At 56.7% G+C, this 24,337-nt stretch overlaps 1 protein-coding gene across 5 annotated transcripts in view; it reads right to left on the bottom strand.

Annotated features, from left to right (window-relative positions):
* Positions 1–15,981, bottom strand: part of LOC132397026 (thyroid receptor-interacting protein 6-like) — a 33,129-nt gene extending 17,148 nt beyond the window's left edge. The window contains exons 1-5 of one of the 5 annotated variants that reach the window (XM_059975257.1): positions 15,780–15,981; positions 5,948–6,151; positions 4,278–4,426; positions 3,541–3,660; positions 2,620–3,108 (exon numbers count right to left, since the gene is read on the bottom strand). In XM_059975257.1, coding sequence (XP_059831240.1) covers positions 2,620–3,108; positions 3,541–3,660; positions 4,278–4,426; positions 5,948–6,140 — 951 coding nt within the window. In that variant the 5' untranslated portion in view covers positions 6,141–6,151; positions 15,780–15,981. Of the gene's footprint in view, positions 1–668; positions 2,520–2,619; positions 3,109–3,540; positions 3,661–4,277; positions 4,427–5,947; positions 6,152–15,779 lie in introns of those variants that run through there. The other 4 variants (XM_059975256.1, XM_059975259.1, XM_059975258.1 and 1 more) reach the window with 4 other exon arrangements.
* Between the last annotated feature and the right edge of the window lie 8,356 nt (positions 15,982–24,337).

The raw sequence follows: 24,337 nt of genomic DNA, 5'->3' as shown, positions 1-24,337 counted from the left end.
AGTCCTGGGTGGTGGGGTCCTTAATGACAGATGCCGCCTTTTTGAGGCACCGCTCCTTGAATCTGTCCTGGATACAACAGAGTCTGGCACCCATGATGGAGCTGACTGAATTTACAACTCTCTGCAGCTAATTTCAATTCTGTGCAGTATCCGCCCCCCCCCCCCCCCCCCCCCCCCCGGACGTGAAACAACCAGTTAAGAATGGTCTGTAGAAATCTGCAAATATCTGCGACAAACCAAATCTCCTCAAACTCCTAATGAATTCTATCCGCTGTTGTGTCTCCTTTGTAGCTGGATCGATATGTTGGGTCCAGGATAGATCATCAGAAATGTCAACGCGCAGTCATTTGAAATTGTCATGAATATCGTCTCACTGCTTCGGCACTATATCCTGTCCTTTTAATATATTCTATGCACTGCACTGCTGCCACAAGACAACAGATTTCACGATTTGCAGAGATAATAAACCAGTTTCTGACTCTTATCGGGATGCATCACGGCCTGTACGGCAACTTCTCTACCCGTGACCACAGCTCGGTCCGTCACTGAAACCAGCCTCTGCTCCACACTCCTCACTGCCTTGTTAAAGCAGCCAGCAGAATCAGACCCCACCCACCCAGGAAACCCTCCTCTCCCCCCAGTGGAACAGAACATACAGAGGCACACACCAGCAAGCTCCAGGGCAGTTTCCACCCCGACGATAGCAGGTTCTTCAGCCGACCGCTCAGAGATTAAATGATGGAACTTTTGATCTCGCAATCTGCCTTGATGTGGCCCTGCTCTCTCTCTCTCGAAGTGTAACACTTTATTCTGCATCATTTCCCCTTTTTAGTACCTTAAAGTACAGATGAATGGAAAGATCTACACGGAAGACAAAGCCTTTCATTGTACTTCGCTACACACAACAGTAAGAAACTGATTTTAACCAGTTCACCAATTAACTAAAACCCGTGCATCCTAGTTATCAAGTCACAGAGCACTACAGCACAGGAACATGTCTTTCGGCCCATCTAGTCTGTGCTGACCCATTATCCTGCCTCGTCTGGTCGAGCTGCACTACATTCTCTGCCAAGAGAAACGGATACTTCGAAGGAATCCATCATGGGTAAACCCCGCCCCACCATTAAGCACGAAACGCTGTCACAGGAAAGCAGCATCCATCGTCGGGACCCCCACCACCCAGGCCAGGCTCTCTTCTCACTGCTGCCATCAGGAGGGTGGTACAGGAGCCTCAGGGCCCACACTAGGGTCAGGAACAGTTACTACCCCTCAACCATCAGGCTCTCAACCAAAAGGAAATAACTTCACTTTCCCCATCACTGAATTGCTCCCACAACTTGTGGACTCACTTTTCAAGGGTTCTTCATCTCATGTTCTCGATATTATTGTTTATTTATTATTCTTTCTTTTTGTATTTGCACAGTTTGTTGTCTTCTGCACTCTGGCTGAACACCCAGGCTGGGTGGTCGTTCATCGATTCTGCCATGGTTATTATTTGATAGGTTTACTGAGGATGCCCCCAGGAAAGCGAATCTCAGGACTGTACATGGTGACATATGTACCTTGATAATAAACTTAGTTTGAATTAATCTGTCTGGAGAGCACCGAACCAGAAGTTTCTCACTGCATCTTGGTACACCTGACAATTGTTTTACTATTATTCTTGTTATTAGACCAATAATCAATTTGATCCTAGTAACCACGCTCTTCTGGCAGCCATTACGTCAGCCCAAAGCTCCAGCATCCCCCCGCTGGTCCTGGAGATCCACGAGATAACCCCAGGGATGAAAGGGTTTACGTACGAGGAGTGTTTGATGGCTCTGGGCCTGTGTTCACTGGAGCTTAAAAGGATGGGGTGGGTTGGGGGGAAATCTCATTGAAACCTATTGAATATTGAAAGGGAAGACAGAATGGACAAGGAGATGTTTCTATCAGTAGGATAGTCTCCGATCCAAGCGCATGGCCTCAGAATAAAGGGACGTCCCTCGAGAACAGAGATGAGCAGGAATATCATCAGTTGGAGAGAGGTGAATCTGTGGAATTCATTGCCAGACAACTGTGGAGGCCAAGTCACTGGCATACTTAAGGCAGAGATTAATAGACTCCCGAGTGTTAAGCGGGTTAAGGGTTACAGGGAGAAGGCGGAAGAATGGGTTTCAGAAATCAGAAACCAGAGTGGAACGTGTTGCTGGGGTGACAGTACAGGCTGATACACTAGGGGCATTTAAGGTAGACAGATGAAGGGGAAGGAGGGAAGGGTTCGATTGATCTTGGAGTGGATCAAAAGGCCAGCACAACATTGTGGGCTGAAGGCTGAACACTCTGCTCTTCTATGACCTATGTTTGAGTGCCAATGTTTGAGTGTGGCACCCGTTCTGGAACAGAGGCCGAGGCCTACAACTGACAGCACGTGTGCCCTCACTTCCATGAGCACCAATTCTAAATGTTACTTTTATTGCTTCTTTTTGTACTTTGGGTGTTTAACGGTCTTTTTAAAAAAAGAAAACAGGGTTCTAATGTGTCTCTGTTTTGTGCTGCCTGCAAGGAGACAAAACTCAAGGTTGTACATTGCATACAAACTTTGATATCTCAGCCCCCCCCCCCCCCCATGCTCCTTACCTTAGCTGGATGTCCAGCAGAGGGAGGGGCAGGTGCAGGTGGCAGCTCCTCGCCGTAGGCCCCCTTCTTACCAGCGAGGTGGGAGGGGTGCCCTGGCACCCTGTAGGAGGGGAGGTCGGTCCTGCGCAGTGCCTGCACCCCCTCGGGTCCACGCCGGGGGTCCGGCCCCGTGGGGTAGTGTGCGGGGGTGGGGAACCAGCCAGAGGAGGTAGTCTCGGGGGCGGAGGCCTGACGAGGCGGCTGGGCATAGGTGGGCACAGGCTGTGCCACCCTCACCTGGACGTGCGGCGGCGGCCCAGCCGAGGTGGAGGTGGAGTAGGGGGCGGCCACCGGCTGGGGGAGGGAGCGGGGGGCGCGGGTTGCCGCGGCAACTGCCGGCTGACCTAGCGGTCTGTAGGGAGGGGTGTGCTTGGGCGGAGCAGGGGGAGGGACAGGGGCGGTGGTGGGGGGCGGCTGGGATGTGAAGGGGGCTGGGCCACTGTCGTAGTTCTGGAAAACACGGAGAGTCTGTAAGTTGTGGACCCAGCCACGTGACTTCCCTCTGACCCATCACCACGCTATCCCCCTCCGACCCTCCAACAGTCATCGCCGACCCCGTGATTCAACCCCAGTCACCTCTGACCTGTGACTCGAACCCAGTCACCTCCAACCCCGTGATTTGACCCATCACCTCTGACCCCGTGACTCGAACCCAGTCACCTCCGACCCCGTGACTCAAACCCAGTCATCCCATGAACGCCACCTCTGACCTCTCAGCACCCCATGACCCGAGCTCAGTCACCCTGACCCTACAACCCAGCTACAGTGAACCCCCGACCTCAATCCCAGACACCCCTCTGACCTCACAACTCCATGAACCCGTGACCCCAGGCTCACACCAACTCGACCCCGTTGACCCAGCTGAAGCACCACCTCTCTCACCTGCCGGGGCCTGGGCCCGAAGGGGGAGTTATTCTGCATGTCAGCCAGCATGCTGGTAAGGCAGTCTATCTCCGCATCGATACTAGAGGGCCGGTTCATCACCTTCTCCCGGGGTCGTGTCTGTGGGAAGACCAGAGGAGGGGGGGTCACACACAGCAAATGGATGGGGGTCTGGGCTTTGACGTTACCGTAGTGACAGGGGTGATGGGACGCTACGCACTTACAGGAACAAATCAGAGGGCAGGGATCCTGCAGGAAAGTGATTTATCCCTCCAACAACACCTGGCCTCTCCCCATCTACGGGACAGGAGTGTGACGGGACATTATCCACCGACTCTGACCCCAGGAGTGTGTGATGGGACGGTGTGGAGGGAGATTCACTCTGTGTCTGACCCCAGGAGTGTGTGATGGGACGGTGTGGAGGGAGATTCACTCTGTGTCTGACCCCGGGAGTGTGTGACGGGACGGTGTGGAGGGAGATTCACTCTGTGTCTGACCCCGGGAGTGAGTGATGGGACGGTGTGGAGGGAGGGTCACTCTGTCTGTAAGTGTGATGGGACGGTGCGGATGGAGGGTCACTCTGGTCCGGGTGGGGGCTGCTCCTCCTCTTGCGAGGTGCCCACTGTCCGGGACAGAACAGCCCCCACTTGTTCAGCACCACATCCACCCCCTCCCTCCACACCAGCCAACCGGAATTCTGCCGGAAGTGGAGCTGGGCGTTGCCAGCGTATACTCACCTGGATCTCAGGTGCCGCCTGTGGCTGCGTTTGGTTCCAGGGGGCGAGGGTCCCGTCTTCCCTCCCTGCTGGGTAGCGATGGTCTCCGGCCACAACCAGCGATGGGCGTGACAGCCGGGGGTCGTCCGAGCAGCTGGCAGGTACCGGCCCTGGGGGGGGTGCAAAGGAGGCAGTGACAGAAACGAGAGGAGCACCCCCTCTTCCTTGAGGGTTGGGGTGGGGGTAGTCGGTAACATCCTCGCGCCATGGTTCAAGGTCAGACTTCCCTACGTTTGGAGGGTGGGAGGGGAAGGGCTGAGGGCCCTACCTGACTTTGTCCCGTCTCCAGATGCTGCTGGAGGATCTGGTCAATCAGGAAAAGTGTGAGGTGATTCACCTTGGGAAGGCAGGGACCATGTTAACGGCAGTGTGGGGGTACAGAGGGGTTACGAGGTACATGTCCAAAAATCCCTCACGCAAGCTGATGGGATGTTTATGAAGGTGTGTTGGTCTTCATCAGTCAGGGGGTCGCGTCCAAGAGCCGCGAGGTAACGTTGCATCTCTATGAAGGTCTGGTTCGACAACACTCGGGAGTATCGTGTTCAGTTCCGCTCCCTCATTACAGGAAGGATGTGGAGAGGGTGCAGAGGAGATTTACCAGGATGCTGCCTGGATTAGAAAGCGTGTCTGATGAGGAGAGTTTGAGTGAGCCAGAGTTCTTCCCCTTTGGATAGCAGGAGGAGAGGTGACACGATAGAGGCGTACAAGAAGATAAGAGCTTTGATAGAGACTTTTCCCCAGGGTGGAAATGGCTAATAATTGAGGCAGAAACATTTAAGAGACTCTTAGGTAGGAAGAAAAAATAAAGGGCAATTTGGGAGGGAAGGGTTGAATTGATCCTGAAGTGGTTAAAGGGTTGGCACAACATTGTGGGCCGAATGGCCTGTACTGTTGTGTGTTCCATTCGCCCAGGGCCTGCGTTCACCTGGATGAACATGTCCCTGTCCGGACACCTGGGGGATACCCAGCCCTGAGGCCAGGAGTTGGGAGAAAGGGGCCTGTCGCGGGACAGTGGCTTGTAGCCACCCCATCCTTTGGGTCAGTGGGGTGAGTAGAAGTGACTATTACTGATATTTTACACTGTGGACAAATCCTGGGGGTGGGGGGGGTAGAAAACAGGAGATGGACGGGGGCTTTTGCCTCTCTTGAACCCACAGCCCTTGTCCAGGAGGCCCATGGCAGAGACTGGCGGCACATCCCCTTCCCCTGGGGCGGAAAGTGAGCGAGGGGGAAGATGGATCCTCATTCCCTCCAGCCCCTTCCTCCAGGGGTCCTGACAGGGCCCCCCCAGCCCCACCCAACTCATAGGGGCCCGAATTCTCCCATTCCCTGGAGTTCCCACACCAAGCATGCCCACAAGCCTACCCTCCAGATACCCTCCCTTCCCACCAGACTGTAGCCCCCCTCCCCATTTATCTGTCTGGGACAGGTAATACTCCCCCCACCTCGTAGGATCCCTCCCCCCTCCCCACTATATTCCACCTGCCCGAGGACAGGGTTATTACCCCTCTCCAGGCACTTCTCCCCCTCCTAGCCCCTCCCTTGTTTTGGCACCTCTGTAATACCCCTCCTGAGGGACCCTCCCCACAGCTCCTCTCCCATCTCCCTGGCAATTCCCGCCCGTTTGGTACCTGTCTGAGGGGAGGGGTACCGTGCCCTCCCCGGCCCAGCGCTCAGCCCCCCGTTCTGCTCCAGCGCCGGGCCGGTGTTACGGAGGGGGGAGGTGAGGCCCAGCCGTTGCTGCTGTCCGAAGGCGAGGGGGGGGCCGGGGCCCTCTGCCGCACTGCCACTGGTCCTGGGGGAGTGCCAGGTGGGGCCCGACATCGCCGGAGACTCTGTGTGCGGGGTGGGGAGGGAGAGCAAATTAAAACCAGCAAGGTGGGGGGGGTGGATGGTGAGGAGAGCAGTGGGGAGGGGTGACGAGGGGAAATGGAAGAAGAAAGGGGGCAGAGGGGAAGGGGGAGGTGGATAATATAAAGAGAACCAACAAGATGACGGATCTGAGATGATCCTCCCATCCCCCAGCCTCTCTCTCCCTCCCTCCCTCCCCTTTCAGGCTCACGGATGGGAGGGGTGCTGGGGAGAAAGAATAATCAGAGACACGTGCGGACATTTCCCACCCAGCCCGGGACGTTCTGTGTACTGACACAGGGTCCCAGAGGGAGCAGCCATTCTGGGAACACAGAGCCACAGTTTTACCTAATATAGCAGCCGGGGAAGGCAGCCTCCACTCCGAGCTGTTCTCAAGCAACAGGAACCAGGTGGATGGAAGTGCGGAACCTGGCAATCAGAAGTCACGATTTCGCTCTCTAACCTGCAACCCGTGTGCCAGATCTCACTGGGGAAAGGCCATTCAACTCCTCCTTACAGGGGACAGCAGGAGATCACTGGAAGTAGCGGGCAGGGTCCCAACTCCACTCGTTCTCAGGTCCCAGCTGCCCGGAAGCAAAGCAATCCCTGACAGACCGGCACTCGGTCAGGGGAGGGAGCCGGTGGAGTTCGGACAGCGAATACAGGTCACTTGGCCTATCCGGCCTGCTCTGCCTCAATCACATACCATTTGTGTCTTTTTTTAAAAAAACTTAACTCCATTCTCTTGCTTCCTACAAAAAAGTAGTGGCAAGGCCCAGTCCGTCGAGGGAAAGCCCTGCCCACCGTTGAGCATGTTTACGTGGAGCTTTGTGGCTGGCAAGCAGCGGCAAGGCCGTAATGTGGCTCAGGACCCACACCACCAGGTTATTAACAATACCAAGTTATTACCCCAAAGGGGGCAACTTCCCTCAGCTTTACTTGCCCAGTCTTTGAAATGTTCCCACCACCTAGGTACTCAGTTTCAACGATTCTCCAGCTCACATTCTCCGTAATTATTGCTTTTGAACTTATTATTATTTCCTTTTGTATTTACACAGCTTGCCTTTTGCACATTAGCACTGCTGGCCCATCCTGCTGGGGGCAGTCTTTCATTGTGTGTCTTGTATTGACTGTGAATGCCCACAGGAAAATGAATCTCGGGGTAGTATGTGGAGATACACATGTACTTTGATTAATTTACTCTGAACTCTGAGCTTTTCTCCCCATTACCCCTAACCCTCCCCCCCCCCCACACCAATCAAGAACCTGTCCACCTCTGCCTTAATGACTAGGCCCCAAAATCCATCTGTGGGAATGACTTCACTCTCCGGCTGAAGAAATCCCTCCTCATCTCTCTACAGTGCCACGAAGGAACAAAGGCTGGGAAAAAGCTGTTTCCTGAGAGTCCGCTGGGATTGTGAGCAGCTGACACAGAGTTTTGAAAACCCGGAAGGTTCACAGGAAAGCAGGGTTCAGGGTTCTGCCCGGGCTGAGTCTGTGCCTGGCTTTGTGAAGGCAGCAGCAACCCCCACCCCAGGGAAAGCACGTTGCCAGCATGTGCCACCTGGGGAGCCCAGCGAGCGGGGTCCTGAGACGGAGAGGCACCCAAAGTGTACGGACACACACCAGGGAGTTCTGCAGAGACCCAGTGATTCGTGCTGCCCCAGAAGACCGCTAACTTCTGCATCGTTGTGGCAAAGGCAGTGGGTGGGGTCACACTGATCACTTGGCACCATAACATGGAGGCCGCCCGCTGGTTGATGAACACCACCCTGCCTCGGTAGGAAAGCACCGCGAGGAGGCCCTGACAGCGCCCCAACTCTCTTATCCAGCCGTGGCCAGGCCTCCCCAGAGGGACCCTGGTGGAGGGGATGAACAGTCCTCCCCCCACTGACCCACGAACAATCCAGAACGTTTTGCCAGGCCAAGGCCATTGCCAAGAAAAACTCCCGGCACTCGCGCATTCCCCACAAAACACTGGGATTAGTCACCATAAGAGCAGTTGGTTAGCATTGGCAGAGAGGACAAAAATCAGATGTCACGAGTCAGTCAGATGTTTGTGTCTGACCCTCTTTGTTACAAATATCGGTGCTATACAATCTATACAAAACAGTGGCAAACGCAATTACTTCACTACAAATAGATATTACACCGGAATGTTGCCATCTCTATCCATGATGGCATTTACACCCCACGGGGCCCATCGGTCTCGAAGCTCCTCTAAGGTTGCCATGGACTGCACGTGTTCTTTTTCAATATTTACCCGGGCATGAACATACCCCCTAAACATTGCCAGGCAGTCTGCCCGGGGAGATCCTCCCACCACCCGTCTCCAAGACCCATGGATGGTGGAATTTGCCAGCCCCAGGAGCAAGCTAACAAGGACATCCTCATCCCTCCATGCCCTCCTCCTTACTGGATGACCATATATAAATAGGGTGGGGCTAAAGTGCAACCAGAAGGCGAGAAGCAGCCCACGCAAGTACGCAAAAGGGGCTGCAGCCTCACACACTCCAGGTACATGTGGTACATGGTCTCCTCCAGCCCACAGAAGTGGCATGCGGGTGGGAGATCTGTGTACAAACTAAAGAACTTATTGCAGGGCACCGCTCTATGCAGCACCCTCCAGCTGAAATCCCCCAGGTGCACAGGAAGAACCCCCTCGTAAAGGGACTTCCAGTGGGGTGGAAAGACCGACCGCCATGGCGTGTGGGACGGTGTACAAGGGCAGGGAAGTGGAGGATGTGGAGTAGCAGCCCATACAGATACCTCCTACTTGCATCCCTGAATGGGACTGTGGGTATCGATGAGAGACGGCTCAAGTTGTGTGGATACGGCTCCCGGAGAAGATTGCGGGGTCTGGGCCCGACCAGCAGCTCGGCCTGAGTCGGTCCACACAACTGAGCCGCACCGACAGCCACTGAGGTAGGGCAAGGGTCGGCCAGGACCCCGCCCTCCGCCTGAGGAGGGGATTCCCGGCCTGAGGCGACCACGTTCTAGACTCTCAGTAGGTCCTGATAGAAGCCGGGCAGACTCTACAAAGCCGTACGGCTGATGCCCGCCGATGGTAGCCGCATGTCTTCATGAAGACAGCAGCCCCTCCGGAGGAAGAAAGTCGCCAACACGTGCCACCTGGGAGGGTGCTCGGCGTACAGGAATCTCTGCAGAGTCCCGAGGCGGAGAGCCGCCAGCTGCGTTCGAACGCACACCGGCGACTGTCTGCCCTCTCCCACTGGGAGCCTCAAGACCGTTGCAGAGACCCAGTGTTTCCTGTTGCCCCAGAAGAAGTCCAATAACTTCCTCTGCAGTCTTGCAACAAACGGGGCAGGAGGGGCCAAGGTGACCATCCGGTACCACAACATGGAGGCCACCAGCTGGTTTATGACCACCACCCTGCCTCGATAGGAAAGCACCCTGAGAAGGCCTGACCAGCGCCCCAGCCGGGCCATGACTTTCATCTCCAGGTCCTGCCAGTTCGCCAGCCAGGTCTCCCCAGAAGGACTCAGGTAGACTCCCAGATAGAGGAGACGCCGAGTGCTCCACTCAAAAGCTCTCATCTCCTCCGGCAGGGAGTCCACCTGCCACTGACCCATGAAGAGTCCGGAACATTTCGCCCAGTTGATCCTGGCGGAGGATGCCGCTGAGAAAACGTCTTGGCACTCGCGCATCCTCCGCAGGTCATTGGGATCTGTCATCATGAGGAGTACAGCATCGGCATAGGCCGAGGGGCCAACCTCCATGTCCGGCTCATGCAGGACCAGACCTGTCAGCCTTCGTCGTAGGAGGCTCAGGAATGGCTCGACACAGATTGCGTACAATTGACCGGACCTATGATGGTCACTGACCTGACGTACTCCTCTCCTGAAGGGAATGGGCACTGCCAGTGATCCATTGACCTTAACAAGGCACTCTGCAGCAGAGTATAGGAGCCGAATTTGGGCCACAAAGTGTGGTCCGAGCCCAAAGGCCTGCAGAGTGCCCACCAGGAAACTGTGGTCTACCCGGTCAAATGCCTTCTCCTGGTCAAGAGAAAGAAACGCTGCCGGGGACCCAGTCTCCTGGTGCAGGTGGATCAGGTCCCGTACTAGGTGGACATTGTCCTGGATGGAGCGGCCCGGGACTGTGTAAGATTGGTCAGGATGAATCACCTGTCTCAGTACTGAAACAAGACGGTTGGCCATTGCCCGGGCGAAGAGCTTGTAGTCCACACACAAGAAGGAGACCGAGCGCCAGTTCTTTAGCAGGCGGAGGTCTCCCTTCTTGGGCAGTAGGACCACAACAGCTCTTCACCATGAGGGGGGCATTTCCCTGGTGGCTAGGCTCTCCCCTAGAACAAAGCTGTAATCAACCCCCAGGACATCCCAAAAAGCCTGATAAAACTCTACACTCAGACCATCTAAGCCAGGGGATTTACCCCTCCGGAGTTGCCGAAGGGCAGTAGACAGCTCCTCCTGAGTCAGGGGAGCGTCCAGTGCTCTGGGCTGACCTTTGGTAAATCTTCCCAGACCTTTTTGCACGCCTCTGTATTCGACGGATCTGGTGAGAATAAGGACCGACAGAAAGTGCGGACTTCTTCGATAATTTCGTCAGGGTCCGTGGTGGAGGAGCCATCAGCAGCCAGTAGCTCCACCAGCTGCTTTTGAACTCCCCGCCTCTTCTCCAACGAGTAGAAGGGTGAGCCGCGGTCCAAATCTTGCAGCATTTGGATCCGTGACCTCACATACCCACCTTGGGACTGCTGAAGCTGCAGATTCCCTAGTGCGATCTTCTCCTAGTATTCCTGCCACAGCTGTTGGTCTCCAGCGGTCGGACCAAGACGGGACTCTAGGTCAAGCAACGCTCTCTCAAGCCGCTCAATCTCAGAGCCCCGCCTCTTTGTCGACCCCCTAGTGTACTCCCGACATAAAAACCGAGATCCCACCACAGCCGTAGGGAGCAGAACTCCGTCTCTCTCTCTCTCTCTCCAGGTGACCCAGAACGAATCCTGGAATCGGCTGTCCTCCAGCAACCGGTTGTTAAAGTGCCAATACCCAGACCCCACCCGAGGCTGCACAGGAGTAAATTCCATCCACACAAGGTGATGATCTGAGCACGACACTGACCGCATGGAGGATGCTGACACGTGGGAGATGTAAGCCCGAGAGATATACAGGCGGTCTATCCGGGAACCCCCCTCTCTAGATCTTCTGGAGAAGGCGCTAGAGTCAGGGTGGAGATTCTGCCAGCTGTCCACCAAGTCAAAGGAGCCGACTAGCTCCTTTAACTTTTTTGTCGATGCTGGGTCGCGTCGGATGCCCGAGTGGTCCTCCACAGCTAGGGTAAGTTTCATGTTATTTCTGACCTTCCTTGCCCCAAGCGTGCTAGTGCGGGAAGCAGGTCCTTGTTGGGGATGAAAGGCTTTACGTGACCGAGGACGATGCGTTGTGTGGGAGCTGTCACCAGCTCCATCTCTAAAAAAAAATGTTTTCCACTGTGATCCCCCTACTGAGAGCCCGATGCACCAACTCATCACTCCTCAGATAAAACACCGCCTTCCCGAACTCTTTCTCAGTGGCCAAAACACCATCTCTCCCCAACAAGTCCTCCATAGCCTCCGCACACTTTTCCAGCGTAGTTCCAGGACGCAAAATACATTGCACCCCGCATTCCACTTTCTCCGACCGAAACGGCGTTGTCCAAGGCTGGAGAGGCAGCCGCCTTTGCATAACTCTCCGAAGGCCTGCGACTCCCTGTAGACCGGTCCGGCATGTTGCTTCTATATCCAAATCGAGAATGATACGGTGGTGCTGGTTATAAAGTCTCGGAGTGAGTTGAGTAACTGGCGGGAAAAGTTTGTACTCAACAGCACCTTGCTGGCTCAGTGCCAGAAATTCCAACGCCAGGAAAGGCTCCGTTAGTCCTGCAGAACTTCCAGGCCATGAGAGGTCGAGACATCTCAAACGATGCTTCGGCTCCTACACCAAATGCAAGTCACGACGATAAAGATGGAAGGAGGTTGTTCCGATGTCAGTGGGGCAACAACGGCGTTTGTCTCCGGTTTTTGGCGAGTTGCCAGTGGCTACAGCTGGGTGCTACACAGTTCGCCCAGTCCAAACTGGCAAAAAAAACTCCAAACGAAGCTTCCACACTAAACCAGCCGCTCACTTAGATGTTCAAGAGACATTTCAAACCAACTCCAATGTAACTCACAACCTTAAACTGCAGTTTTCCCTCGATTTCTCCCAGCGCATTCAGAACAGCTCCACTCTGTGTCTGACCCCGGGAGAGTGTGATGGGACGGTGTGGAGGGAGATTCACTCTGTGTCTGACCCCGGGAGTGTGTGATGGGACGGTGTGGAGGGAGGGTCACTCTGTGTCTGACCCCGGGAGTGTGTGATGGGATGGTGTGGAGGGAGATTCACTCTGTGTCTGACCCCGGGAGTGTGTGATGGGACGGTGTGGAGGGAGATTCACTCTGTGTCTGACCCCGGGAGTGTGTGATGGGACGGTGTGGAGGGAGGGTCACTCTGTGTCTGACCCCGGGAGTGTGTGATGGGATGGTGTGGAGGGAGATTCACTCTGTGTCTGACCCCGGGAGTCTGTGATGGGATGGTGTGGAGGGAGGGTCACTCTGTGTCTGACCCCAGGTGTGTGTGATGGGACGGTGTGGAGGGAAGGTCACTCTGTGTCTGACCCCGGGAGTGTGTGATGGGACAGTGTGGAGTGAGATTCACTCTGTGTCTGACCCCGGGAGTGTGTGATGGGACAGTGTAGAGGGAGATTCACTCTGTGTCTGACCCCGGGAGTGTGTGATGGGACGGTGTGGAGGGAGATTCACTCTGTGTCTGACCCCGGGAGTGTGAGATGGGACAGTGTGGTGGGAGATTTACTCTGTGTCTGACCCCGGGAGTGTGTGATCGGACAGTGTGGAGGGAGATTCACTCTGTCTCTGACCCCGGGAGTGTGTGATGGGACGGTGTGGAGGGAGATTCACTCTGTGTCTGACCCCGGGAGTGTGTGATGGGATGGTGTGGAGGGAGATTCACCCCGTGTCTGACCCTGGGAGTGTGTGATGGGACGGTGTGGAGGGAGATTCACTCTGTGTATGTCACCTTCCTGTCAGCTTGAACCAGTCTGTCCATTCTCCTCTGCCCTCTCCCATTGAGAAGGTATTTTCACCCACAGAACTCACCAGATGAGTTTTTTGTTTTGGTCGCCATTGTCTGTAGTTTAGTACTGAAGATGCCAGGCGCTAAGCTGTTTCTGAGGTGATCAAACCTCCCCGCGAGGCGCCAACAACAATTCCACAGTCTCTCTCTGATATTTCGTCTGAACAACTCAACCTCCTCTTCTTGTAAAGTTTAATGGCGGCTGACAGACCAACATAAAGTTCATTACCACCACCCAAGTTGGCATGTGAAGCAAAGACAGGAAGCAAACCCCCCAAAAGAACTCAAATAATATGAAGTAGTCCAATGCTTTTCAGAAAGTCAAATTCTCAATCACATACATTACGATGACAATTATATTCTAACAAACTTTCAATGTTAAACTGTGTCTATCCCAAAGATCTCAATTTAGGTGTTTCCTTTGTACCTCACAGGATCAGCATTCAAACAACATATGCTGCACCGCTTCTTGACATGTGCACACCCTACAAATACCCGTATCATGCATATTAATTCTGAACAAAGAATTATTCAACCTAGAAAGTCCATGCGTGCTATAATTTCTTCCGTACTTTCATACCCATCTCCCAGTTGAGTTACCACCATCCTCTGAATTTTATATAAATTAGCTCCTTTCTTGTCCTTATCCCAACTTTGTTGCCACCGTGATTGAATAGAGTTTTTAATTATGGTTTTCATCTCCCCCCTTACGCAAAGGCTCCACTACATTTCCATCCTTAACTTTAAGTAATTGCTTGGGAAGAATATCTGCCATCGCATCTCCTTCAACCCAAACACGGACAGGAACCCATATGAAATGTATACACAGGCCTGGACCCTGCAACCTCAATAGATGTTGTCCAGTCTCAAGAAGAATGTCTGCCCTACAATTTGAAGTAGCTGTTTTAATAGATGTCAAGACCAAGAGTGAATCAGAGCACAGAAGTAGATAATCAGGGCATTCTTCTCCGACCCCTAGGGGGTACACTGGGACTATATTCCACATCGAACAACCCAATACTTTGTACCCAGTCATTCCCCGTCCACTGAAAACCAAAGACTTTACAAATGAACTGCTCCCAACACCTCGATATTGGATGACCCAATATCTGGTCGTTTGTGTGAAGCTGATAAACCATTGGTGACTGTGATCTGTGTAGGTATAAAGGCAACTCACCCATTTCACCAGTCACGTCTGACCAGCACCATTTTAAGTTCAAACAATGTAAATCTGGCATTCAGGCAGGAACTGGAACATTCATTTTGCTCAGCAATCTGAGGACTGCTGGCCAAAACCATTTCTCTAAAAAAAACCTCACTTCTTTACTTAAATTGGCCAAACTACATACTGACATATGTTTTTGTTAATAATTCTGCTTTCTCAGAGTCAGTAACTGCAACCCTCTCCCCGCCGTACAATGCATTACGTCTTCCAACTGTCCCACTTTCTGAATCAGCTGAACCTCTTGACCATGCCTGCCCTGGGTAACTGCCAACTGACTGGCGGATACATGACGAGAGGGTGCACGGGGGTACACAATGAGAGGAGATATGGATGGGTGTCGGTACCCTGGAAGATTGCCAACACTGGACTGGTGAGCACAACGTTTTACAGTACAGGCGACCCAGGTTCAATTCCTGCTGCTGTCCGTAAGGAGTTTGCACGTTCTCCCCGTGATTGCGTGGGCTGCCTCCCACCACAGAGTCATTGCCAGCAGTGCAGCTCCGTAGTGGGGGTGGGTGGGTGCTATCTCAATAAATTAAAATATAGAGTTCACAATAGGTGATTTGGGGGGGGGGGGTTGCTTTTCTGAGTTTATCCCAAGTCTGTCACTTTTTCCACTCTGGAACAGAGAAGCAAGGCCCTTCAGCCCATTGGGGCAAGGCTGACCCATTAACTAACGGGACATTACAGTAACATCTCCCATTTTGGGGGAGGGGTGTTAGCAAAAATGATCCTAAGACACGGGGGGGGGGGGGGGATGTTGGCTTCAAGATACCGAAGTGAAGGATATTTCTGAGCAGGGATACAGGGCGAAGCTACAAATGGGAAAGACGATCGGAGGGAGGAGATGGGGTAAGAGTGCGTTGGGGGTGCAGTCAGCTTTCGTGTAACAGACGTGTGGATCTGGTGCGGGAGGAGGGCGAGCAGGTAGGGTTGGGTGTAGAGGGTGGGGAGGTGGGAGAAGAGGTGCAGGAGGGCTGAAGAGGGCAAGGGAGGTGGAAAGAGAAGAGATGCGCTCGGGAGCGTGGAGGCAGAAAGGGCTGGAGTGGTTTGCAGGGGAAGGGAGACCTTCCGGGCTTCGATCACGGGCCGCTCCGCTACGCCCACCGGGCCTGCGTCTCCAGCTTGGGGGAAAGAGAGGCGCTGGCGGCCGGGAGGGGGGCGGTGGGCCCGGGGCCTGGGATGCCCTCTCTCTCTCTCCCGCCCGCGTCCCCGGCGCCCACCCGATACCCCCCGTACCTGCTCCCCTCGCCCGCCGGACCGCGCCCCCAGTACCTGCTCCCACCGCCGCTGCCGGGGAACTTTCTTTGGAACTTTATGTAGCCAACCAGCCGCTGACGTCATCGGATTCCAAAGGGGTGACGCGCGCGGGAAATCGGCCAGAGCTGGAATCTGGGATAGGAACTGGGAGAGAGAGGAGGGGGAGAGAGAAGAGAGGGGGAAGAGGGAGAGAGAAGAGGGGGGAGGGAGAGAGAAGAGGGGGAGGGAGGGAGAGAGAAGAGGGGGAGGGAGAGAGAAGAGGGGGGAGGGAGAGAGAAGAGGAGAAGAGAGGGAGGGGGAGAGAGAAGAGAGGGGGAGAGGGAGAGAGAAGAGAGGGGGAGAGGGGGAGGGAGGGAGAGAGAAGAGGGGGGAGGGAGAGAGAAGAGGGGGGAGGGAGAGAGAAGAGAAGAGAGGGAGGGGGAGAGAGAAGAGAGGGGGGAGGGAGAGAGAAGAGAGGGAGGGAGAGAGAAGAGAGGGGGAGAGCGAGAGAAGAGAGGGAGAGGGAGAGAGAAGAGAGGGAGGGAGAGGGGGAAAGAGAGGGAGAAAAGAGAGGAGGGGAGTGAGGGAGGGGAGAGGGAGAGAGAAGAGAGGGAGGAGGAGAGAGGAAGGGAGCGAGGGAAGGGAGAGGGAGGGAGCAAATAGAGGGAAAGAGCAGAGGGGAGGGAGAGGCAGGGGAGACTGGGAGAGAGGAACAGAGAAAGAGAAAGGTGGGTAAAAAGGGATGGGGATAAAGAGGTGGATGGGGGGGGGGGAATACAGATTGGGAGAGACCTGCAGGGGGTGGATAGGGAGAGGGAGGAGATAATGAGGAACAATAGACCAGGATTGAGGGAATGGAAGGGAGGGGTAGATAGTGAAATAAAAAGAGTGGCAGAGAGAAAGGATGGAGACAGAGAGGGCAATACAGAGAAACTGAGATACAGACTCACAGAGGGAGTGAATTTAAACTTTGAACTGTAGGGAGGGCTGGGGAGAGAGCAGGGATGGGAAGGGGAGGGTAGGAAAGAGAGTGGAAATTGACATTTAGAGAGCAGGTGACGGAGATATGGGGGTGAGGCACATGGAGAGGAAGGGGGAAGCAGAGTGGAAGGTAATTTTGGGGGGAGTGTGGGTTAGAGATTGTGAGAGGGATGGAGAGTCCGGGAGAAAGAAAGAGGGAAAGACGGGGGGACAGAGGGAGAAGAAAAAGAATAGAAAGGGGGAACAGTGGGAGAGAGGGGTATGGAGGGAGATTGGACAGGAGACGGGAAGGTGTGAGGAGAGAAATGGGTGATGGGTGAGAGGTAGGAGATAGTTGGGGAGATGGAGATCAGTGGATAGGTGGGTGATGGATGGGGAGATGGGTGGGTGATGCAGAGATGGGCAATGAGTAGGGAGCTGGATGATGGGTTGAGAGATGGGGAGATGGGGATCGGTGGGATGATGGGTGGGGAGATGGGGATCGGTGGGATGATGGGAGGGGAGATGGGGATCGGAGGGATGATGGGTGGGGAGATGGGGATCGGAGGGATGAGAGTTGGGGGGATGGGGATCGGAGGGATGATGGGTGGGGAGATGGGGATCGGAGGGTTGAGAGGTGGGGAGATCGGGATCGGAGGGATGATGGGTAGGGAGATGGGGATCGGTGGGATGATGGGGATCAGAGGGATTATGGGTGGGGAGATAGGGATCGGTGGGATGATGGGTGTGGAGATGGGGTTCGGTGGGATGATGGGTGGGGAGATGGGGATCGGTGGGATGAGAGGTGGGGAGATGGGGTTCGGTGGGATGATGGGTGGGGAGATGGGGATCGGTGGGATGAGAGGTGGGGAGATAGGGATCGGTGGGATGATGGGGATCGGAGGGATGATGGGTGTGGAGATGGGGTTCGGTGGGATGATGGGTGGGGAGATGGGGATCGGTGGGATGAGAGGTGGGGAGATGGGGTTTGGAGGGATGATGGGTGGGGAGATGGGGTTTGGAGGGATGATGGGTGTGGAGATGGGGATCGGAGGGGTGGGGAGATGGGGATCGGAGAGATGAGGGGTGGGGGGATGGGGATCGGAGGGATGATGGGTGGGGAGATGGGGATCGGAGAGATGAGGGGTGGGGAGATGGGGATCAGAGGGATGAGGTGGGGGGATGGGGATCGGAGGGATGATGGGTGGGGAGATGGGGATCGGAGGGATGAGGGGTGGGGAGATGGGGATCGGAGGGGTGGGGAGATGGGGATCGGAGGGGTGGGGAGATGGGGATCGGAGGGATGAGAGGTGGGGAGATGGGGATCGGTGGGATGATGGGTTGAGAGATGGGGATTGGTGGAATGATGGGTGGGGAGATGGGGATCGGAGGGATGGGGAGATGGGGATCGGAGGGATGATGGGTGGGGAGATGGGGATCGGAGGGATGATGGGTGGAGATGGGGATCGGAGGGATGATGGGTGGGGAGATGGGGATCGGAGGGATGAGAGGTGGGGAGATGGGGATCGGAGGGATGATGGGTGGGGAGATGGGGATCGGAGGGATGAGAGTTCGGGAGATGGGGATCGGAGGGATGAGAGGTGGGGAGATGGGGATCGGAGGGATGATGGGTGGGGAGATGGGGATCGGAGGGATGATGGGTGGGGAGATGGGGATCGGAGGGATGAGAGTTGGGGAGATGGGGATCGGTGGGATGATGGGTGGGGAGATGGGGATCGGAGGGGTGGGGAGATGGGGATCGGAGGGGTGGGGAGATGGGGATCGGAGGGATGAGGGGTGGGGAGATGGGGATCGGTGGGATGATGGGTGGGGAGATGGGGATCGGAGGGGTGGGGAGATGGGGATCGGAGGGATGAGAGGTGGGGAGATGGGGATCGGAGGGATGATGGGGATCGGAGGGATGAGAGTTGGGGAGATGGGGATCGGAGGGATGAGAGGTGGGGAGATGGGGATAGGAGGGATGAGGGGTGGGGAGATGGGAATCGGAGGGATGAGGGGTGGGGAGATGGGGATCGGAGGGATGATGGGTGGGGAGATGGGGATCGGAGGGATGAGAGGTGGGGAGATGGGGATCGGAGGGATGAGAGTGGGGAGATGGGGATCGGAGGGATGATGGGTGGGGAGATGGGGATCGGAGGGATGATGGGTGGGGAGATGGGGATCGGAGGGATGATGGGTGGGGAGATGGGGATCGGAGGGATGAGAGTTGGGGAGATGGGGATCGGAGGGAGGAGTGGTGGGGAGATGGGGATCGGAGGGACGATGGGTGGGGAGATGGGGATCGGAGGAACGATGGGTGGGGAGATGGGGATCGGAGGGATGAGAGTTGGGGAGATGGGGATCGGAGGGATGATGGGTGGGGAGATGGGGATCGGAGGGATGATGGGTGGGGAGATGGGGATCGGGGGGATGATGGGTGGGGAGATGAGGATCGGTGGGATGAGAGGTGGGGAGATGGGGATCGGTGGGATGATGGGTGGGGAGATGGGGATCGGAGGGATGAGAGGTGGGGAGATGGGGATCGGAGGGATGATGGGTGGGGAGATGGGGATCGGAGGGATGATGGGTGGGGAGATGGGGATCGGAGGGATGATGGGTGGGGAGATGGGGATCGGAGGGTTGAGAGGTGGGGAGATCGGGATCGGAGGGATAATGGGTAGGGAGATGGGGATCGGATGGGTGGGGAGATGGGGTTCGGTGGGATGATGGGGATCGGAGGGATGATGGGTGGGGAGATGGGGATCGGAGGGATAATGGGTGGGGAGATGGGGATCGGAGTGATGAGAGGTGGGGAGATGGGGATCAGTGGGATGATGGGTGGGGAGATGGGGATCGGAGGGAGGGGGGGTGGGGAGATGGGGATCGGAGTGATGAGAGGTGGGGAGATGGGGATCGGTGGGATGATGGGTGGGGAGATGGGGATCGGAGGGATGATGGGTGGGGAGATGGGGATCGGAGGGATGATGGGTGGGGAGATGGGGATCGGTGGGATGATGGGTGGGGAGATGGGGATCAGTGGGATGATGGGTGGGGAGATGGGGATCGGAGGGTTGAGGGGTGGGGAGATGGGGATCGGAGGGATGAGAGGTGGGGGGATGGGGATCGGTGGGATGAGAGGTGGGGAGATGGGGTTTGGAGGGATGATGGGTGGGGAGGTGGGGTTTGGAGGGATGATGGGTGGGGAGATGGGGATCGGTGGGTTGAGAGGTGGGGAGATCGGGATCGGAGGGATGATGGGTGGGGAGATGAGGATCGGTGGGATGAGAGGTGGGGAGATGGGGATCGGTGGGATGATGGGTGGGTAGATGGGGATCGGAGGGATGAGAGGTGGGGAGATGGGGTTCAGTGGGATGATGGGTGGGGAGGTGGGATTTGGAGGGATGATGGGTGTGGAGATGGGGTTTGGAGGGATGAGAGGTGGGGAGATGGGGATCGGTGGGATGATGGGTGGGGAGGTGGGGTTTGGAGGGATGATGGGTGGGGAGATGGGGATCGGAGGGATGATGGGTGGGGAGATGGGGATCGGAGGGATGAGAGGTGGGGAGATGGGGTTCGGTGGGATGATGGGTGGGGAGGTGGGGTTTGGAGGGATGATGAGTGTGGAGATGGGGTTTGGAGGGATGAGAGGTGGGGAGATGGGGATCGGAGGGATAATGGGTAGGGAGATGGGGATCGGAGGGATGATGGGTGGGGAGATGGGGATCAGTGGGATGATGGGGATCGGAGGGATGATGGGTGGGGAGATGGGGATCGGAGGGATGATGGGTGGGGAGATGGGGATCAGTGGGATGATGGGGATCGGAGGGATGATGGGTGGGGAGATGGGGATCGGAGGGATGATGGGTGGGGAGATGGGGATCAGTGGGATGATGGGGATCGGAGGGATGATGGGTGGGGAGATGGGGATCGGAGGGATGATGGGTGGGGAGATGGGGATCGGAGGGATGATGGGTGGGGAGATGGGGATCGGAGGGTTGAGAGGTGGGGAGATCGGGATCGGAGGGATAATGGGTAGGGAGATGGGGATCGGAGGGATGATGGGTGGGGAGATGGGGATCAGTGGGATGATGGGGATCGGAGGGATGATGGGTGTGGAGATGGGGTTTGGAGGGATGAGAGGTGGGGAGATGGGGATCGGTGAGATGATGGGTGGGGAGATGGGGTTTGGAGGGATGATGGGTGGGGAGATGGGGATCGGAGGGATGATGGGTTGGGAGATGGGGATCGGAGGGATGATGGGTGTGGAGATGGGGTTCGGAGGGATGATGGGTGGGGAGATGGGGATCGGAGGGATGATGGGTGGGGAGATGGGGATCGGAGGGATGATGGGTGGGGAGATGGGGATCGGAGGGTTGAGAGGTGGGGAGATCGGGATCGGAGGGATAATGGGTGGGGAGATGGGGATCAGTGGGATGATGGGGATCGGAGGGATGATGGGTGGGGAGATGGGGATCGGAGGGATGATGGGTGGGGAGATGGGGATCGGAGGGATGATGGGTGGGGAGATGTGGATCGGAGGGATGATGGGTGGGGAGATGGGGATCGGAGGGAGGAGAGTTGGGGAGATGGGGATCGGAGGGATGATGGGGATCAGAGGGATGATGGGTGTGGAGATGGTGATCGGTGGGATGATGGGTGGGGAGATGGGGTTCGGTGGGATGATGGGTGGGGAGGTGGGGTTTGGAGGGATGATGGGTGGGGAGATGGGGATCGGAGGGATGAGAGGTGGGGAGATGGGGTTCGGTGGGATGATGGGTGGGGAGGTGGGGTTTGGAGGGATGATGGGTGTGGAGATGGGGTTTGGAGGGATGAGAGGTGGGGAGATGGGGATCGGTGGGATGATGGGTGGGGAGGTGGGGTTTGGAGGGATGATGGGTGGGGAGATGGGGATCGGAGGGATGATGGGTGGGGAGATGGGGATCGGAGGGATGAGAGGTGGGGAGATGGGGTTCGGTGGGATGATGGGTGGGGAGGTGGGGTTTGGAGGGATGATGGGTGGGGAGATGGGGATCGGAGGGATAATGGGTAGGGAGATGGGGATCGGAGGGATGATGGGTGGGGAGATGGGGATCGGAGGGATGATGGGTGGGGAGATGGGGATCAGTGGGATGATGGGGATCGGAGGGATGATGGGTGGGGAGATGGGGATCGGAGGGATGAGAGGTGGGGAGATGGGGATCGGAGGGATGAGAGTGGGGAGATGGGGATCGGAGGGATGATGGGTGGGGAGATGGGGATCGGAGGGATGATGGGTGGGGAGATGGGGATCAGTGGGATGATGGGGATCGGAGGGATGATGGGTGGGGAGATGGGGATAGGAGGGATGAGAGGTGGGGAGATGGGGATCGGAGGGATGATGGGTGGGGAGATGGGGATCGGAGGGATTAGAGTTGGGGGGATGGGGATCGGAGGGATGATGGTTGGGGAGATGGGGATCGGAGGGTTGAGAGGTGGGGAGATGGGGATCGGAGGGATGATGGGTGGGGAGATGGGGATCGGTGGGATGATGGGGATCAGAGGGATGATGGGTGGGGAGATGGGGATCGGTGGGATGATGGGGATCGGAGGGATGATGGGTGTGGAGATGGGGATCGAAGGGATGATGGGTGTGGAGATGGGGTTTGGAGGGATGATGTGTGGGGAGATGGGGATCGGAGTGATGATGGGTGTGGAGATGGGGATCGGAGGGATGATGGGTGGGGAGATGGGGATCGGAGGGATGAGAGGTGGGGAGATGGGGATCGGAGGGATAATGGGTAGGGAGATGGGGATCGGAGGGATGATGGGGAGATGGGGATCGGAGGGATGATGGGTGGGGAGATGCGGTTTGGAGGGATGATGGGTGGAGAGATGGGGATCGGTGGGATGATGGGGATCGGAGGGATGATGGGTGGGGAGATGGGGATCGGTGGGATGATGGGTGGGGAGATGGGGATCGGTGGGATGAGAGGTGGGGAGATGGGGTTTGGAGGGATGATGGGTGGGGAGATGGGGATCGGAGGGATAATGGGTAGGGAGATGGGGATCAGAGGGATGATGGGTGGGGAGATGGGGATCGGAGGGATGATGGGTGGGGAGATGGGGATCAGTGGGATGATGGGGATCGGAGGGATGATGGGTGGGGAGATGGGGATCGGAGGGATGAGAGGTGGGGAGATGGGGATCGGAGGGATGAGAGTGGGGAGATGGGGATCGGAGGGATGATGGGTGGGGAGATGGGGATCGGAGGGATGATGGGTGGGGAGATGGGGATCAGTGGGATGATGGGGATCGGAGGGATGATGGGTGGGGAGATGGGGATAGGAGGGATGAGAGGTGGGGAGATGGGGATCGGAGGGATGATGGGTGGGGAGATGGGGATCGGAGGGATTAGAGTTGGGGGGATGGGGATCGGAGGGATGATGGTTGGGGAGATGGGGATCGGAGGGTTGAGAGGTGGGGAGATGGGGATCGGAGGGATGATGGGTGGGGAGATGGGGATCGGTGGGATGATGGGGATCAGAGGGATGATGGGTGGGGAGATGGGGATCGGTGGGATGATGGGGATCGGAGGGATGATGGGTGTGGAGATGGGGATCGAAGGGATGATGGGTGTGGAGATGGGGTTTGGAGGGATGATGGGTGGGGAGATGGGGATCGGAGGGATGATGGGTGTGGAGATGGGGATCGGAGGGATGATGGGTGGGGAGATGGGGATCGGAGGGATGAGAGGTGGGGAGATGGGGATCGGAGGGATAATGGGTAGGGAGATGGGGATCGGAGGGATGATGGGTGGGGAGATGGGGATCAGTGGGATGATGGGGATCGGAGGGATGATGGGTGGGGAGATGGGGATCGGAGGGATGATGGGTGGGGAGATGGGGATCGGAGGGATGATGGGTGTGGAGATGGGGATCGGTGGGATGATGGCTGGGGAGATGGGGATCGGTGGGATGAGAGGTGGGGAGATGGGGTTTGGAGGGATGATGGGTGTGGAGATGGGGATCGGAGGGATGATGGGTGGGGAGATGGGGATCGGAGAGATGAGGGGTGGGGAGGTGGGGTTTGGAGGGATGATGGGTGGGGAGATGGGGATCGGAGTGATGAGAGGTGGGGAGATGGGGATCGGTGGGATGATGGGTGGGGAGATGGGGATCGGAGGGATGATGGGTGGGAAGATGTGGATCGGAGGGATGATGGGTAGGGAGATGGGGATCGGAGGGATGATGGGTGGGAAGATGGGGATCGGAGGGATGATGGGTAGGGAGATGGGGATCGGAGGAATGAGGGGTGGGGAGATGGGGATCGGAGGGTTGAGGGGTGGGGAGATGGGGATTGGAGGGATGAGAGGTGGGGAGATGTGGATCGGAGGGATGATGGGTGGGGAGATGGGGATCGGAGGGTTGAGAGGTGGGGAGATGGGGATCGGAGGGATGATGGGTGGGGAGATGGGGATCGGTGGGATGATGGGTGGGGAGATGAGGATCGGTGGGATAATGGGTGGGGAGATGGGGATCGGTGGGATGAGAGGTGGGGAGATGGGGTTTGGAGGGATGATGGGTGTGGAGATGGGGATCGGAGGGATGATGGGTGGGGAG

Source organism: Hypanus sabinus, chromosome 7 (assembly GCF_030144855.1).
Source record: "Hypanus sabinus isolate sHypSab1 chromosome 7, sHypSab1.hap1, whole genome shotgun sequence".
In the NCBI taxonomy this organism is placed as follows: Eukaryota; Metazoa; Chordata; class Chondrichthyes; order Myliobatiformes; family Dasyatidae; genus Hypanus; species Hypanus sabinus.
Note: the sequence above shows the minus strand (reverse complement) of the source record. Positions and strands in the feature narration are given on the sequence as shown.